General features: G+C 46.1%; 1 protein-coding gene across 1 annotated transcript in view; it reads right to left on the bottom strand.

The window, feature by feature from the left end:
- LOC132901259 (tripartite motif-containing protein 16-like) overlaps positions 1–19,145 on the bottom strand; it is a 103,177-nt gene that overhangs the window by 43,337 nt on the left and 40,695 nt on the right. The window contains exons 3-5 of the mRNA XM_060943579.1: positions 14,881–15,114; positions 14,533–14,692; positions 246–305 (exon numbers count right to left, since the gene is read on the bottom strand). Of these exons, the coding sequence (XP_060799562.1) occupies positions 246–305; positions 14,533–14,692; positions 14,881–15,114 (454 nt within the window). The remainder of the gene's footprint in view (positions 1–245; positions 306–14,532; positions 14,693–14,880; positions 15,115–19,145) is intronic.

Genomic DNA, 19,145 nt, shown 5'->3' with positions numbered 1-19,145 from the left:
CAGTAATCCATTATTTTTTTTCTGCCGAGTGAGATTAGATTACTAGTTATTTCTAGGCAGAATTTTATCCTTCGTTTGTATTAGATTTCTGTGTGTGTAACTTGATTTCTGTGTGTGATATAAATAAACTATTATTGATACACATTCTGTATGTTGTAGGTCAAAAGAAAGAAAGGCCATCATGTGGGTGGTCCTCCTCAGACTTGGAGTGTGTGTGTGTGTGTGTGTGTGTGTTTTACACCTACACTGCAGGAAATCTTCTCTGCTCTTTGGTTTTGAGGGTAAAATCATGTGAACTGTTGCAGCTGTAGAGACACAGAGACAAAATGGAGACTGAAAAATGACACGAAAACAGTTTAAAGCATGAAAATGAAAAATTAGATTCCTCGCTGCTCTCAGTCAGACACAATTTAGAGATCGGCCAAAATGTCATCACACTGTTGTAGGTGTAATTAATGATTTGTGTATTTAAGAGTTGGATAAGTGATCAATCTTTAATAATTACATAAAATCAATCTCATTTGGATCATTGAAGTGAATCATTCAATGAATCAAATCAAGGAATCATTTGATGAATCTGTGAATCATTTAGTGAATCGTTCAATGAATCATTTGGTGAATCGTTCAATGAATCATTTAATGAATCATACCATTAATCCTGGATAAATTACCAAACAGCTAGATTATGGTATATTAAATTATCATTAATCAATTACCATATTACAAATTGTCTACACCTTCCTTGAATTATTTTGACTGGGCCACTTCAGAATATCGAAACAGCAGATGAATACACACACAATTCCAATAATAATGGAGTTTATTATAAAAAGATAATAAAACTTTAATAAAAAGAAAAGGAAAAATTGAACAATTTAATAGCAGCAGAATTGAAATCTTCTGTGAACAGTGTGTGTGTGGGGGGGTGTATAAGCAGTTTTAGCTTGTGAGCTATGTGAATTTGTAACAAGGAATTTGTTATCTGCAATCTTGGTATGTGCGTGTGTGTCCGCGTGTGTGCGTGTGTCCGTGCCAGGATGAGCCAGAGTGTCTTATCTGCAATCTTGGAGGAGGGGACCCCTCAGGATTTAGTGAGCACGCTTTTTCTCAGTAACAAAGAAATTCCACACTCATAACATTATCAAACTCACTGAAATCTTAATAAGGTCAAAATATGAGTGAGTTAAATGAAATTAGAATGTTAGGAGAGAGATAACATGCAAGAACTTATTGATTAACCAAATTAAAATCAATAGTACCAAATAATAGAAAATCAACAATAATACACAGTGTGCACACTTATTCCTGAATCTAATTTCACACTTAGTGAATTAATTACTGACTAATATTATTTTGCCCAGTGCCTTTCCTTACTGCAAACTTTCGTCTTCTGTAGAAAGCAGAGTCTCTTCCGTGGAAATGGCAGGCAGGCTGAAGATTGCGCTTCGAAGAGAGAGGGAGAGAGAGCGAGCGGTTGCTCTGAAGTTTTCTTTGAAGATCTTCGTAGCTCGTGAGAAGAAAGTTCTGATCAGACAGGTTAGGATGGTCCAGCCGCTCCCAACACCAATAAAACTGCCTTTTGGTTGCAGTCTAGTACGTACTAAAAGAATGACTGACAAAACCTGTTTATAACTCACTTGAGTTAAAAGCGCGCGTGTTTCCGGAGTCCACCGTGATCAAGGGTGGATAGAAGGAGGAGAACGTTCTAAAACGTGTCTCTTGCTGGAAAGAGTCGTGGTTTCGGACGGTCCGATGGTGAGCGTCCCTCTATGGTCTGTCCTCCGCTGAGTTCAGACACCAGAGACAAAGAAAATGGAGTTTCCAAGTCTCTTATGTGAAACCTGAGGAATGATGTATGTGATCCCGCCCAGGCGTGACGTAGTCAACGCGGAAGTGTAGTTCTTAGACACAAGATGGCGGCATGATACCTACATTCCCCCTTTTGGTCTCAGGGGTATGACGGAGTCGTAGCACTGAGAGCACCGTACCATATCATCGCCGTGTCAATAGTCCTTGAGGTAGACTTGTTCTGCACAGTTCACGGTGTCCTGTGAAGACTGTGTAAACTTGTGAGTTCCAGTGAGACAGTTGGAGGTAGAGGCATTTGAGCATACAATCACCATAGGCACTTTGGGCAGATAAACACTATCTAACTAGACTAGGGTTACCTCAGAGTTCAAACAGTGAGCGTTACATATTTTTCCAGTGAAGACTATATATATACTTCATTTCAGTGCAGGCTACATATATACTTCATTTCAGTGAACACTACATATATATATATAATATATATACTTCATTTCCCACTCAAAGAAAATAATAAAACAAGGAAAGAGAGGAAGTGGAGTAGAGAAAAGAAGTGTTAGTGGTTAGGGGTTAACCTAATCTTCTGGCACGGTAACAGCGGCAGTTGGTTTGGCCAGAAAGCGTGCGCTACTATGGCCGAAGCTGTCAGGAACGCAGACCCCTTTATCCAGCTTGGCGTATAGCGTCGCTATTCGTTTGTGTAGCATGCATGCGATACCAGCAGAAAAGACCCAGCCACAGAGAAGAAGTCCCAACACAATCAGACTTAGGGCAGATTCGAGGTCAAGTGACCCTCTGACCCGGTTTTGGGAGACTATGGTCGAAATTCCATTCTGATCTACACTAAATTTCACCGTTTTGGTCCCTTCAACCAGCAATTGCTGTTGGAAGGTGTTACTGATCTCAAGATCATAACCTTCGAAGGCGTCTATCATCTCAATCTCCGAATCGTACCTGTCAGTACTAAGATGGTGTAGGGTGATGTCACCTATGTGAATGGTGGCTCCCTGTGGTACACTAAGGAACACCGTTTGGTTTGGGATCTTCATTCTTGTGGCGGTGTGGTGCTGGTTGTATGACATCAAGATTTCAGTTTTCGGGGTGTTAACAACCCACCGACTACCAGCTCTTTCTACTCTAGTTTCCATATCCTCGTCCTTTGCAGACATTTGACCTACACACTTTTGTTTGGGCGCTTTTGCCCTCAGACCGCACAGGCAATCCGTAGTGTCTCTAATAAATGGGTTGCTTGGGCAGACCCAGTGGATGTCTTTAGTGGAAGTGCACATCTCTAGGTTGGGAATAAAATAGACAGAGGGGTTGTCATCATGGTATGCTACCATGGGTGGTGTTTGTATGCGTATACGGGGACATTGTCCTTCCAGAAACCTACGTTGAGGACAGACTTGAGTCTATATATGTTGTTTCTCTCAATGATGGGTAGATTTAGTATGAAACCTATCTCAAAATCTTGTGGACTCACAAAAATGGGGATAGCACTGCTGAGACTATATGCCAGGTGTATTTGCAAGGAATGCACATTAGTAGTAGTGGTGGATTGTAGTATATTCTCCACCAAGCTAAGGGGTGTGAGATACGATGGGACCTTGCCACTACTCAGGGAACTGATTGAGTCACCTACTTCTCTAAGCAGGTCTTGCATTAAATCCCTTATTTCTCTGACATATTTGATCTTGTTCTTGATTCTTCCAGCCAATTTGTCTACAGTCTGCATAGTGTTATAGATTAGATCAGTATGCAGGTTAACGGTTAGTATAGTTCCCTGCAGGGACTTGCCTAAGCCCTGCAGCTCGTGTTGTTGGATAAGCAGTTTCTCTCGGATCTCTGGCATTTCCTTTTGCAGAATGCTAACTTCTTTTTTCAGCGTATTCAAACTGACTGTGTTGGCTGCAGAGAGACCAATAGAAAACAAGGATCCAATGGCAGATGCACCGATAATTAAACCCCCGAGGAACCTTTTCTGACGTGTTTTACCACTCAGTTCTTCCTCGGTGACTATGAATTTCTGTAACTGTTCTAGCATGTGGGTAGTGGTGCGTTTAGCGTGTACAACTACATTAGATATCTTGCCATTTGGTCCGTTATCGTCGCTCGAAGGTATCAGTGACCTGAAGTGTTTACGGTATACAACCCATGGGTCTAGTCGGGCGTATACCCGTTGAGTGTGGATGCGACAGTTTGTAAGAAGGAGCCCAGGAGCCTCCTGCAGGATGATGCCAGCTGGGGGGCCAGGCTCCACCACCTCACTTGACTGACTCAGTTGTAGGGTGAGGAGGATGCACAGGATTCCGAGGAAGTCCATTCTGTAACATACAGAAGGATTCTTTTATTTTATTGGGTTGATAAATATGATCGGGAGTGTTAGCATACGCTTAAAGATAAGTGATGCCTACAAGCAAAGTAGACAGGATGGGCCTAGCTATCGTCCACCCCTTTTGGAGTGAGGACTGTTCAAAAAGTTTGCTTCGATTATTATGGACCCATCGATATGAGAGCGTTTGATTAGGTCGGGGTGTCCTAATGTGATACACGACGGGGAACGGTTTTCCCACGATCGAAAGGTCTCAACCAGGATGGTAGGAACTTCTCTGAGATTCAGGCGTAGTAGGCTTTGTGTCCTACACTCGAATCGAGATTCTTTTGGGCACCTGTAAAGGTTGACTGTAGGTGGCATTGTAGGTCGGCGACATGTTGATGCGTGGTGTATGCAGTGGCGATGCTCATGGCCTCTGGTTTGTATAGGAGATGTGGGGGAAGAACCGTTTCTCGCCCAGTCATCATCTCAAAAGGTGTGACTCCAGTGGTGTGATGAGGGGTGGACCGAATGGCCCTTAGCACCAAGGGAAGTTTCACATCCCAATCTTTACCATGGTGGGTGACATACTTTTGCAGCATGCTCACAGTGGTTTGATTGGCTCGCTCAACCTGACCAGAGGATTGAGGGTGGTACGCGATATTGAATTTCGCTTCAACGCCTAACATGTTCCACAGCGCAGCCATTACACCAACAGTGAAATGGGTGTCTGTGTCTGAGTCGATGGATAGAGGAAGGTTTTTCAAAGAATTGTGGCCACTAGGGGGAGTCGCGATGTCGGATGTTTCGACACCGGACTCAGTGTGCAAAGACATGAACTGAAGTTCATCAGAAATTTGATCTCGCGTGGCACTTGGTTGATCAGTGTTCACACTAATCTCATTGCAACAAGTTTGTGCATGTTTTGTGGGATCCAACGACTGTGGGATTTTGATCTGTGTAAAGCTGACTAAGTTTATATTGCAGGGCTTGGTTGGGATTGGGTCACCTTGTGAGAGCCATGTGTCAGAGATGGTGGTGAAGACTTTAGCGCACGCGAGAGGTGCGTTTTGTGGGTTTGCCTTTGCCACCGGGGGGGGGGGGCCCTACATCCTGACCCTCGCCTGCTGTTTCAAAGGGATCTCCTCCCCCTTTCACGAGATCTACTCGTGGTTCCTGGCCTAGTTATGCCAGTGGGTAGCTTCTGTCATTTTTCTCGGGCTCTTTGGTTTTATCGGTTGAGGAATTTGACTGTTCCTGTAACAGTTTCCTAAATTCAGCCAAACAGGCCTTCAAAGAGTCCAGTTCTGAGTGGGACTCATCAGGTTGGTCCGAGTCACTGTGTTGTTCATTTCTACCTCTACGTTTAGTGTTACGGTCAGAACGCTCCTGCCATCTCTGGCCAGAGCGGGGATGACTGTCTTGCTGCCAACCGCTTTGTTCCTTGTGACCCTTTTTACATGATGGGCGGTTGCCATAGTCACTATGACTTTGCCATCGGTCTCTCCTGGCCTTACTTTGCCGATTCTCCCACTCACCTTGGTGATGGCTCGGCAAGGATCGTGTTAGGACTAGGACTGTTTTGGCCTCTAGAGGCCGCTGTTATTTCCTTTTCATGTCGTGTTTATTTTGGCCTCTAGAGGCCGCCACTGTTCCTGTGTTTTGTGTTTGTGTTAATTGCCTAATTATCTTCACCTGTGTCCTTAATTAGTTTGTCTATTTATACCCCTGAGTTCAGTCCTCTTGTCACGGAGTCTTTGTGCTGTTATGTTTATCTCCAGTTTCCTTTGTACTGTGTTTTTTGATCTTCTTAGCTTTTGAATTTTTGCACTTTGCTTTTCTTTTGGATTATACTCTTTGGTTTTTTTTTTGTCTTTTGTTTTGCCCTGTATATAGTGTATATAGTTTAAATAAACCTTTTGATTCTTTTTCTACTTCCGCCTCACGCCTCTGCATTTGAGTCATCCCCCTGGTGGCCTAGTGGGGGTTTGCTGGATTATCACACCAACGAACCAGGTTCGAATCCCAGCAAAACCCTAACAGAAAGACTCCGTCATGACCGACTCAGCAGAGGCTGCTTCAACTGTCTACCCGGCCAACCTTCAGGGAATTATGGCAGCTTTGACACGCTTCGGAGCGACCATGGACGCTCATGGACGTACGCTCACCAGCCAACGTGAGGCCCTCGCTCGCCACGAGGAACTGCTTCAGCAAATTGGGAAAACCCTGGCACAGCTGACATCTCTGCCTGCATCTCCTGCTCCAGTTCCTGCTCCTGATCCAGCTCCCACTCCTGCTCCAGTGCCTCCTGCAATGCTGCCTTCTTCACCTAGCGAACCCAGCCTTCCTGCACCACAGAGGTATGACGGCAAGCACAGTGAGTGCCGAGAGTTCCTTACCCAGTGTCAACTCACCTTTGAGCTTCAGCCTACCACCTACACTACGGATCGCCGCAAGATTGCCTTTGTGATCACCTTATTAGCTGGTAAGGCGCGAGCCTGGGCTACTGCTATCTGGCAAAGACAGGGACCTGAGTGCTTTGACTTCCAGCTGTTTTCTGAAGAGATGCTTCGGGTCTTCGATCAGGCAGACATCAGTACCGACGCAGCCCGAAAGCTCATGTCCATCCGGCAAGGAGGAAGCGTCGCAGATTACGCCATCTCGTTCCGAACACTCGCAGCAGTAAGTGGATGGAACGAGACTGCCCTGGTGTCAGCCTTCCACCATGGTCTGTCTGACCCCATCAAGGACGGTCTGGCCTCTATTGGATGCCCAAGTGACCTCGAAACCCTCATCTCACATGCTATTCGTCTGGACAACAGGATGAGAGAACGCCACCAAGCCTTGAGCCCCCCCAGCCTCCCTACCTCTACCTGGAGACCGTCTACCTCCTTCAGTGACTGTCCAGAACCCATGCAAGTGGGTCGTACTCGCCTCTCCGCATCTGAGAGGGAGCGCAGAAGGAGGGACAAGTGCTGCATCTACTGTGGCAAGCCTGGTCACTTCCGAGCATCATGTCCCGAACTCTTGGGAAAAGGACCGCCCCGTCCAGCCGAGGGAGGGTTGTGACGGGGCCTACCCTCTCTCCCGGACTCCCTGGCCAAGGAATCTACATCCCGGTCTCCATCTCCTGGGGTGAGTCTGTCCACTCTTGTCAAGCTTTGATAGACTCAGGGGCGGCTGGGAACTTTATGGATATTCACTTCGCCCAAAGCATCAATATACCTACTGCACCTCTTGAAGTCCCACTGTCTGTGTCTGCCCTCGATGGCCAAGCGTTAGGTGATGGAAGAGTCACCCAAGTTACTTCTCCAGTCTTCCTCCAGTCTCAAGGTCACAAGGAAGAAATATCCCTGCACCTGATTCCTTCACCTGAGTTCCCAGTTATTCTAGGCCTTCCTTGGCTTACTCGCCACAACCCTCGCATAGACTGGGTAACAAGCCAGGTTGTGGAATGGGGCCCTGCATGCCATGCCTCTTGTCTGCTCTCTAGCTCTCCTGTGTCTCCTGCCGAGCCCCCTGATCTCACCGAGTTATCTCAAGTTCCCACAGAGTACTGGGATCTCAAGGAGGTATTCAGCAAGAGCAGGGCCGCCGTTCTTCCTCCGCACCGGGCCTACGACTGTGCCATCGACTTGCTCCCTGGGACTACCCCTCCTCGTGGCAGACTGTTTTCACTCTCTCAGCCAGAACGCAAGGCCATGGAGGAATACCTCAAAGATGCCCTGGTCTCTGGGTTTATTCGACCCTCCACTTCACCTGCTGGAGCCGGCTTCTTCTTTGTCGGCAAGAAGGATGGGGGGCTCCGACCATGTATTGATTACAGGGGCCTGAATAAGATCACTGTGCGCAACCGATATCCCCTTCCGCTGATGTCCACAGCTTTCGACCTGCTCCAAGGCGCCACCGTCTTCACCAAGTTGGACCTACGGAACGCATACCACCTCATCCGTATCCGACAGGGAGACGAGTGGAAGACTGCCTTTAACACCCCGTCTGGGCACTACGAATACCAGGTGATGCCCTTCGGACTCACCAACGCACCAGCTGTTTTTCAGGCCCTAATCAACGACGTCTTAAGGGACATGATTAACCTATACGTTTTTGTCTACCTCGACGACATCCTTATCTTTTCCAAGACCGTGCAGGAGCACCGCCACCATGTCCGCCAGGTTCTCCAGAGGCTGCTACAGAACAATCTGTTCGCCAAGGCCCAGAAATGCGAATTTCATGTTCCCGAGGTCTCCTTTCTGGGATTTATTGTACGGACAGGCCAACTCCAAATGGACCCTGCCAAGACCCTGGCCGTCCGGGATTGGCCTACTCCCAAGTCCGTTAAGGAGGTTCAGCGGTTCTTAGGATTCGCTAACTTCTACCGCAAGTTCATCAGGAACTTCAGTTCTGTGGCAGCACCCATGTCAGACCTCACTAAAGGGACAGGTGGATCTTATGGCTGGTCTCCTCAGGCAGAAAAGGCGTTCAAAGACCTCAAGGACCGCTTCTGCACGGCACCCATTCTGGTTCTCCCGGACACCTCCCAACCATTCATCGTGGAGGTGGACGCCTCGGACAGTGGTGTCGGCGCGGTGCTCTCTCAACGTTCGGAAGGAAAGCTGCACCCCTGCGCTTACTTCTCCCACCGCCTGAGTCCTGCTGAGTCCTGGTACGATGTGGGGGATCGAGAACTGCTAGCGGTCAAACTGGCCCTTGAGGAGTGGAGGCACTGGCTGGAGGGAGCACAACATCCATTCCTGGTTTGGACTGACCACAAGAACCTGGAGTACCTCCAGCAAGCCAAGAGACTGAACCCTCGACAGGCTAGGTGGGCCCTGTTTTTCAGTCGGTTTGACTTCACCCTCTCATACCGCCCCGGCTCCAAGAACACCAAACCTGACGCACTGTCCAGACTGTTCTCTGCCACTAACAGGGAGAATGAAGTCGGGCCTATTATCCCTGTGTCCCGGATTGTGGCCCCTGTCCGCTGGGGTATTGAGGAGGCTGTCCGACGAGCCCAACGCCAGGACCCCGGTCCTGGGACGGGGCCACCAGGCCTCTTGTACGTCCCACATCAAGCCCGGGCCAAGGTTCTCCAGTGGGGTCACTCTTCCCCTCTCACCGCCCACCCGGGAGCTCGGAGGACCCTGGACTTCCTGAAAAGACGCTTCTGGTGGCCTAACATGGAGAAGGAAGTAAGGTCATTTGTCCTGTCCTGTGAGGTTTGCACCAGAACCAAGAACCCACGACAGCGTCCCCAGGGTCTCCTGCATCCTCTGACCATTCCCCGGCGTCCCTGGTCCCACGTGGCAGTCGACTTTATCACGGGTCTCCCTGAGTCACAAGGTAACACGGTCATTTTGGTCTTAGTTGACAGATTCTCCAAGGCCTGCCGCTTCATACCACTGTGCAAACTCCCCTCTGCTCTTGAAACTGCGAAACTTTTGTTTAATCATGTCTTCCGAGTCTTTGGTCTTCCACAGGACATCGTCTCAGACCGAGGGCCCCAGTTCTCCTCCCGAGTGTGGCACGGGTTCTGCAAGGTCATCGGAGCCACTGCCAGCCTCTCCTCTGGGTTTCACCCACAGTCCAATGGTCAGACGGAGAGGCTCAACCAGGACCTGGAAACCACCCTGCGAGGCCTGGCTATGGATAACCCGACATCGTGGAGCACCTGGCTGCCATGGGCGGAGTACGCCCACAGCACCCTGCAGTCATCGGCCACCAAGCTGTCGCCATTCCAGTGCCAATTCGGGTTCCAGCCACCTCTGTTCCCGGACCAGGAGGAGGACGCGGGGGTGCCCTCGGTCAACCAATATGTGAGACGGTGTCGCAAGACCTGGAGCAAGGTCAGGAAGACCCTCATACAGACCTCCAGAACCAACCAGACTCAGGCCAACCGCCATAGAAGACCTGCACACGCTTTCCGCCCTGGGCAGCGTGTTTGGCTGTCCACTAAGGACCTTCCACTGCGGGTGGAGAACCGCAAGCTTGCTCCTCGCTACATTGGCCCCTTCAAGGTGGTGCGCAGGGTGAACCCTGTCTCCTACCGGCTCCAGTTGCCCCGGACTCTGAGGATCAACCCCACTTTCCATGTTTCCCTGTTACGGCCCGTACTGACGTCTACGTATGCCCCTGCCCCTAGGAACCCCCCACCCCCCCGCATCTTCCAGGGGCAGACTGTGTTCACTGTGAATCGCCTGCTTGACTCCCGCCGGGTCCGCGGCGGGTTGCAATATCTGGTGGACTGGGAGGGCTATGGTCCTGAGGAGCGCTGCTGGGTTCCTGCTCGGGATGTCCTTGATAAAGAACTATGTCGGGACTTCCATTCGGCCCATCCGGATCGCCCTGGGAACGTCAGGAGACGCTCCTAGGGGGGGGTCCTGTTAGGACTAGGACTGTTTTGGCCTCTAGAGGCCGCTGTTATTTCCTTTTCATGTCGTGTTTATTTTGGCCTCTAGAGGCCGCCACTGTTCCTGTGTTTTGTGTTTGTGTTAATTGCCTAATTATCTTCACCTGTGTCCTTAATTAGTTTGTCTATTTATACCCCTGAGTTCAGTCCTCTTGTCACGGAGTCTTTGTGCTGTTATGTTTATCTCCAGTTTCCTTTGTACTGTGTTTTTTGATCTTCTTAGCTTTTGAATTTTTGCACTTTGCTTTTCTTTTGGATTATACTCTTTGGTTTTTTTTTTGTCTTTTGTTTTGCCCTGTATATAGTGTATATAGTTTAAATAAACCTTCTGATTCTTTTTCTACTTCCGCCTCACGCCTCTGCATTTGAGTCATCCCCCTGGTGGCCTAGTGGGGGTTTGCTGGATTATCACACCAACGAACCAGGTTCGAATCCCAGCAAAACCCTAACAGATCGGGCTGGACCGGAATTTTTCCAGGTGGGTCTCCCTTTCGGTGCTTCATCTCCTTCTAAGGTTAGCAGGGGCTTGTCCTCACCTTGGAGGCTAAGGACTCTGGGTTCATCATTGTTTCCATTTGCGGTTTTGACGATGGTCTCCCAGGTCATTTGGGCTAGCTGCCTAGTTTCCTTCATCGAGTAGCAATTTTGCCGACACATCAGTGTGACTTGAGTCCGCACACTTGGGTGGAGGTTATGTAAGAAAAGGGATTTGAAGCCCCTATCTTCTTCTAAACCTGGTGCGTTGCTACCCTGGAAGTAGGCGGTACGTAGCCGTCTATAATATTCACGTGGCGCCTCAGACCGTTTCTGCCTAATTTGTATTGCACACAACGTCGCGGAGGTTTCATCCGTGTACGGTGCATATTCTTCCCTCATGTAATTGCGAAGTTTCGAATAACTATCGCGAATGTTTGGCGGTAGTGTCTCTAAAAAGGCACAGACGCTACTACTGGAGGTCTTCCAGACCAGTTTAAGCTTCTCTCGTGTTGCGGCTCTTGGTAGGTCCATCAGGCATCGGTTGATTTCTCGTAAATAATCATTTACGTTGGTTCTTTTATTATCGGGATCGAATCGCTCAATATCTTTGGCAAGTAGGTCAATTTGCCGTATGCGGAGGGCTTGGTGTGCGTCTTTACGTGACCCCCTTCGCTTTCCTGAGTGCTCACTATCTGAGCTACTCTGGAATTGCTCCCATTCCGCACAAGAGTCGTAGTCTGATTCACCCGAAGGTGGATCAGGGAAGCTGTAGCGCACTGACCTAGGTGTGCTACAGGCCTGGGCTCGGGATGAGCGCAGGGCGGCTCCATCTTGGCTAGACGACGACGACGGAGTTATGTAGCGAGTTGATGGAGGTTGGCGGGGCGCCTGGTGCTCGACCAGGTAATCCTCAGTGTCCAGTTCAGACGCCTCTTCCTGCTTTAAACTTTGACGCATGGTTGGGGGTCTCTCACGCCCCTTGCGCCCTTCTTTGGGGTTCTGCTCCTTGGCAGCCCTTCCGGCACCTTTCTCGGCTTTCTCTAGCCTTTCGGCGCACTCATCGAGGGAGTCCTTCAAGAGGCTACACTCCCTAGATAAATCATTGACCTCGGCTGTCAGCTCGGCGTTGCTGATGGTCAACCTGTCAACCTCTCTGCGCAGGGATCTGATCTCTTGATCAGCATCCTGGAAGTGTAACAAGAATAGTTTACCTAGTGCATCTTGGACACTGATTGTTGTTCTCTTTGGATCTCTCATTTGTGTTATTGAGTTGATTATGCTAGCTTGGCACTCATGCCTACTCATGCCCCTAATGGTTGCCCTATCGGAGTCAGAGCAGTGAATGAGGTCTGCGATGACCTCAAAAAGGGACACGTCTTGCTCGTTGTCTTCAGTCTCTGAGACACGAGGGGATGCCATTTTATTTAGATTGGTTAATTACCCAATACCCAATCAATGAGTTAATTATTAATCAATTAGGATTAATTAATATTAACTATAATTAATTAATTAACAAGGTTTAATTGGTTGGAGATGTTCTCTTATCCCAAGTTATCAATAGGTTGTTAGAATTTGTGATATGGTTATCACACTCCTGTTTAACACACCTGGGGATATACTTAGCAGTACTGAATCTGCTGTAACAATACTCAAGAAGTCGACAAACCAATTATCCCAGCGGTGCCTCCAATAATGTAGGTGTAATTAATGATTTGTGTATTTAAGAGTTGGATAAGTGATCAATCTTTAATAATTACATAAAATCAGTCTCATTTGGATCGTTGAAGTGAATCATTCAATGAATCAAATCAAGGAATCAATTGATGAATCCGTGAATCATTTAGTGAATCGTTCAATGAATCATTTGGTGAATCGTTCAATGAATCATTTAGTGAATCATACCATTAATACTGGATAAATTACCAAACAGCTAGATTATGGTATATTAAATTATCATTGATCACTTACCATATTACAAATTGTCTACACCTTCCTTGAATTCTTTTGACTGGGCCACTTCAGAATATCGAAACAGCAGATGAATACACACACAATTCCAATAATAATGGAGTTTATTATAAAAAGATAATAAAACTTTAATAAAAAGAAAAGGAAAAATTGAACAATTTAATAGCAGCAGAATTGAAATCTTCTGTGAACAGTGTGTGTGTGTGGGGGGGGAGTGTATAAGCAGTTTTAGCTTGTGAGCTATGTGAGGCACAAGGAATTTGTTATCTGCAATCTTGGTATGTGCGTGTGTGTCCGCGTGTGTGCGTGTGTCCGTGCCAGGACGAGCCAGAGTGTCTTATCTGCAATCTTGGAGGAGGGGACCCCTCAGGATTTAGTGAGCACGCGTTTTCTCAGTAACAAAGAAATTCCACACTCATAACATTATCAAACTCACTGAAATCTTAATAAGGTCAAAATATGAGTGAGTTAAATGAAATTAGAATGTTAGGAGAGAGATAACATGCAAGAACTTATTGATTAACCAAATTAAAATCAATAGTACCAAATAATAGAAAATCAACAATAATACAGTGTGCACACTTATTCCTGAATCTAATTTCACACTTAGTGAATTAATTACTGACTAGACTAATATTATTTCGCCCAGTGCCTTTCCTTACTGCAAACTTTCGTCTTCTGTAGAAAGCAGAGTCTCTTCCGTGGAAATGGCAGGCAGGCTGAAGATTGCGCTTCGAAGAGAGAGGGAGAGAGAGCGAGCAGTTGCTCTGAAGTTTTCTTTGAAGATCTTCGTAGCTCGTGAGAATAAAGTTCTGATCAGACAGGTTAGGATGGTCCAGCTGCTCCCAACACCAATAAAACTGCCTTTTGGTTGCAGTCTAGTACGTCCTAAAAGAATGACTGACAAAACCTGTTTATAACTCACTTGAGTTAAAAGCATGCGTGTTTCCGGAGTTCACTGTGATCAAGGGTGGATAGAAGGAGGAGAACGTTCTAAAATGTGTCTCTTGCCGGAAAGAGTCGTGGTTTCGGACGGTCCGATGGTGAGCGTCCCTCTATGGTCTGTCCTCCGCTGAGTTCAGACACCAGAGACAAAGAAAACGGAGTTTCCAAGTCTCTTATGTGAAACCTGAGGAATGATGTATGTGATCCCGCCCAGGCGTGACGTAGTCAACGCGGAAGTGTAGTTCTTAGACACAAGAGGGCGGCATGATACCTACATTGTGCAGCATTTGAATGTAAGAATCATGAGAAGAAGCAAAAAACTTTTCCCAGCTGAAGCTCTGACAATGTGTGTGTTTTTACTTTCTGATGGATTTTATGGAGGAATTAAGGCCTCGGTTCTGATCTAATGTTCATCATATTTGTTATGTGTAAAGTTCAATAAGATTAGTTTGTGGATTTGTGATTAAGGTCCTGTTTATCTGGGAAATTTATTTGTAATTTCTGAGGCTAATACTAATGCTTTGTGATTTGATGCAGTTTTGTTCCTGCTTACATTTTATTTCCGTTACATTAATATCTCTTTACTGTGATACAGAACAAATGTTTGTTTGTTTACCTTGTGGATGGATTACGCTGAATTCCTCCTCACACATTTCCTCGACTCGTTTTTTCAGATCTGAGAGAGATTTCCTCACTCCATCAAATGAGAGATGTTGATTGACAGTGAAGCTGGGTGAGTCGTCACATCCAGGAGAAACACAGAGAGACGGGAAACTCTACAGAGAGGAAACACAGAATAGAGAAGGAGAAAAGTGTAGGAGAGGAACGAATGAATCTCAGACTGAATCAGACCAAAGACACACTTGGGATCTCAGACAGGAACATTTATTGTTGCTGTAATGAGCTTTTAGGAGGAAACTTTGTGAGGAACAGCGCCCTCTGTAGATCAGACAGTGAGTGTTACCTGGAGGTAGTGGATGTGATCGTGTGTGTGTGAAAGCTGCTCCAGCTCAGTGACTCTCCTCTGAAGATCAGCAATCTCCTGCTCCAGTTGCTTCAGGAGTCGTTCAGCTTGATTCAGTTCAGCTTTCTCCCAAGCTCTGATCAGCTCCGTCATCTCCGAGCGCTTTTTCTCCATGGAGCTGATCATCTCAGTAAAGATCCTCCCACTGTCGTCTACTGCTGACTGATACCGCTTCTGTTAGTACACACACACACACACACACAAAATGGAGGTCTAATGGGATACTCTGTAAAAATAAACCCTTTCTCGAGATATTTGAGTTGTTTTTGTTAAACCCCGGGTTTTCAGTCCTTGTTTTTTTAGTTCACTATTTTAAGGAGATACACAGAACCTTTATTTTTAAATACATTTCTGAGTGGGTAGTATCTCCATCCTTGACTCTTGTATGCTGCATAAATGGGAATCAAAAAAAAATTGAGAGGTAAACTCGACCGCAAATTTGGCATTGGAGCTGCCCCACTGAGCCAGCCAGCCCTGAGCACGTGACGTCACTGCGGGAACCGGTTTTAAGGCTGAAGCTTTTGACAGCTATAGACCAAAGTCATAAAAATAAAAATTTATGGTGAAAGTAAGAAATAGCGTTACCGACTTGCTCAACTAAGACTGATTTGACTTCATTGATTGTGGGTTGACTCTCATTAAAACAGGATAGGTGTTATAACTTATGCAACATACATGTACATGCATGCATTTTCACTGATAAAACGTAAAAGGCTCATTAAATAATCAGATAAACTGAGACAATCACATTCTGAAGCAAATTAAATAAATCTTAGACTGGTAACTTAAATACACAGTACAAGTTACATGTATTAATCTAAATGCAGGTAAACATCATGTTGTTTTTGTTGCTTTGTATCCAAATGAGAGTCGGAGCTTACCCGTCTGCGTTCTCGCTTCTTGAAGGCCGATCTTGTGGCTGATTGTTTTGAAACAATCTGACGTTCAGTTGTTCATTCAGTTCTCCGTTCATTCGCTTCTTCCACGTAAGGGCGAGATGGCAACAATATCCAGTTTAGAAATCAGATGGCTGCTCCACTCATTCTCCATTTTCTCCATACTGAGTACTCCACCATTACTGCTCGGCTCAGGCAATTACTAAAACCCGGGATGGGACATCGCCGGTTTTAGCAACAACCACAGGGAGGTCACTGCCTGCGCGATAATATGTCATGTCCTGTTCCCTCCTGGGTTTTACCAACAACCCTCGGCTCAAACTGTGGGAGAGCTGGTGCCACTGAACTTGCTTTCCTTTTTAAAAAAAATAAATAAATAAATAAAATGTTTTTCCTTTTCTTGTCGTTTTATTTAATTGTTGGTAATGCACCCTCTTTCAAAATGGGCTTATAACCAACGCTCCTAAACAGATCAGAGGTTTCGTATGAGTCTTCAGTAAAATGTGCAGAGCAGAGGAGAGACCACTTCGTAGGTGCCCAATGTGCCTGTGAACTTCTTGCAAAATGCATCCAAATCTTTGCAGTTTGAACTTTCTTGGGCCATGAATGCAACCTAAATCCACCTTCTGTCATGTTGCTGCACCGGCCAGCAACACATCTACGTGACATGGCGATAAATTAGCTCAAAATGGAAGCTGGAAGTTGCAGTTAGCTCTGTGTTTTAGTATAGCGGAAATGGCGATGAGGCCGATAGCCTTCCTGCTGTGAAATTACAGACGTCAAGGTCATTCACTCAGGCCGCTACCTATACGAATCATTTAAATCATAAATATTACGATATTAGATTTATTGTTCACGCTTAAAATTATTCCTGTGCCATTCTTGGAGTCTCAAGCAGTGGTGACTTGTGAAAAAAATTATTGGTGGGGCTGGTGTGCCAGTAGATTTCCCTGCCTAGTCCAGTATAAGCATTCAAATAAACAGTCAGAAAATGACAATTCCACAATTATAATTTAATTTCCTTCTCAAAATCAGCAGTTTCACAGATAAAGTAAATTAACAATTTACAGTTACAGTGGAGGAAATAATTATTTGATCACTTGCTGATTTTGTAAGTTTGCCCACTGGCAAAGATATGAACAGTCTATAATTTTAAGGGTAGGTTTATTTTAACAGTGAGATAGAATATCAAAAAGAAAATCCAGAAAAATCACATTTTATAAAATATATAAATTGATTTACATTTCGTTGAGTGAAATAAGTATTTGATCCCCTACCAACCATTAAGAGTTCTGGCTCCCACAGACCAGTTAGACACTCCTAATCAACTCGTTACCTGTATTAAAGACAGCTGTCTTAAATTGACACCTGTATAAAAGACACCTGTCCACAGAATCAATCAATCAATCAATCAATCAATCAATCAGACTCCAACCTCTCCAACATGGGCAAGACCAAAGAGCTGTCTAAGGATGTCAGGGACACGATTGTAGAGCTACACAAGGCTGGACTGGGCTACAAAACCATAAGTAAGAAGCTGGGTGAGAAGGAGACAACTGTTGGTGCAATAGTTCGAAAATGGAAGAAATACGTATAAAATGACCATCAATAGACCCCGGTCTGGGGCCCCACGCAAGATCTCACCTCGTGGGGTATCAAGGATCACGAGAAAGGTGAGAGATCAGCCTAGAACTACACGAGAGGAGCTTGTGAATGATCTTAAGGCAGCTGGGACCACAGTCACCAAGAAAACCATTGGTAACACATTATGCCGTAATGGATTAAAATCCTGCAGTGCCCGCAAGGTCCCCCTGCTCAGGTAGGCACATGTGCAGGCCCGTCTGAAGTTTGCCAATGAACACCTGAATGATTCTGAGAGTGATTGGGAGAAGGTGCTGTGGTCAGATGAGACCAAAATCGAGCTTTTGGCATTAATTCAACTCGCCGTGTTTGGAGGAAGAAAAATGCTGACTATGACCCGAAGAACACCATCCCCACTGTCAAGCATAGAGGTGGAAGCATTATGCTTTGGGGGTGTTTCTCTGCTAAGGGTACAGGACTACTTCACCGCATCAACAGAAGAATGGACGCGGCCATGTACCGTAAAATCCTGAGTGACAACCTCCTTCCCTCTGCCAGGACACTGAAAATGGGTTGTGGATGGGTCTTCCAGCATGACAATGGCCCAAAACATACAGCCAAGGCAACAAAGGAGTGGCTCAAGAAGAAGCACATTAAGGTCATGGAGTGGAATCAGCCTAGCTGGACACTCGCCTATCTCAACCAGGGAGACTGTCAAAAACCACACACACGCCGGTGATCCACAACCAAAACCCTCTCCTTCGATGGAGATCTCCTGGACAAGCCCCCACTTGCGAGAGGTCCTGGGTTCAACTCCCGGACAAGCCCCCACTTGTTACGTTCCCTGCGGCAAATAGGGGATAGGGGGAAGCAACAGAGATAAACCAAAAAGACCCGGGAGGAAAAAGAGGACAAGGAGGCGGACTCAGGGCCAAAAATGGAAACTGTTTTTATTCGCAAAATAGAAAGAAAAACAACTAAAGTCACTGGTCTCCAAACAAAGGAAAAACAAACACAAGAGCCAGGTTTTCTCACCAAAACCACCATAAACAAACCACAACCAAACAGATCCGGGATTACGCACGCTCCTTTCCCCTTAAAGGAGCAGTGCACTCTCGCTAGATGCAGCTCACAACCAGTGGCGGCTGGTGGGCATTGAAATAGGGGAAGCTCAGTTTTAGGTCTACGTAATACAATTTTTCAATTATTTATTTGTCATGAGTCAATTTGTTATGTGGGTCTGTCTCAGAAACTGGTCTCTCATTTGGAACATTATGGTCAAAAAATAAATTTTCTAATTTTACTCTTTTTTTTTTTTGCATTTACCTAACACTCAATGTTTCTTTTATCATGTTTAATAAAAATAAAGATAGCGTCTTGCTTTATCTGGCCTCTGCTGTGGAATTTTTTTTTTATTACAATTCAAATGTTTTTGTAAATTTTTTTGAAAATATTGAATAAATTTCCTCTTTTTGATTGCTTGGGTTAAAAATGCCAAGTTATGATGACTGAATTGATTATTCACTTAAATATGAATAATACGATACCATTTTGGGTCTTGATATGGCAAAATAGGACACAATGGAAAAATCAAGAATGCACCAGGAAGATGAGAATAACGGCGGTGGTAAAAGAACAGCGACTGTACCGGCTGAAGGTCGCGCGGGTCTCTGCCGTGGCGCGCGAGCAACGGGACATCACTACCGCACCGGACGGAGCGCGAGGCGG

Source organism: Neoarius graeffei, chromosome 17 (assembly GCF_027579695.1).
Source record: "Neoarius graeffei isolate fNeoGra1 chromosome 17, fNeoGra1.pri, whole genome shotgun sequence".
NCBI lineage: Eukaryota > Metazoa > Chordata > Actinopteri > Siluriformes > Ariidae > Neoarius > Neoarius graeffei.
The sequence above is the reverse complement of the archived record's forward strand: the minus strand, read 5'-3'. Positions and strand labels throughout refer to the sequence as shown.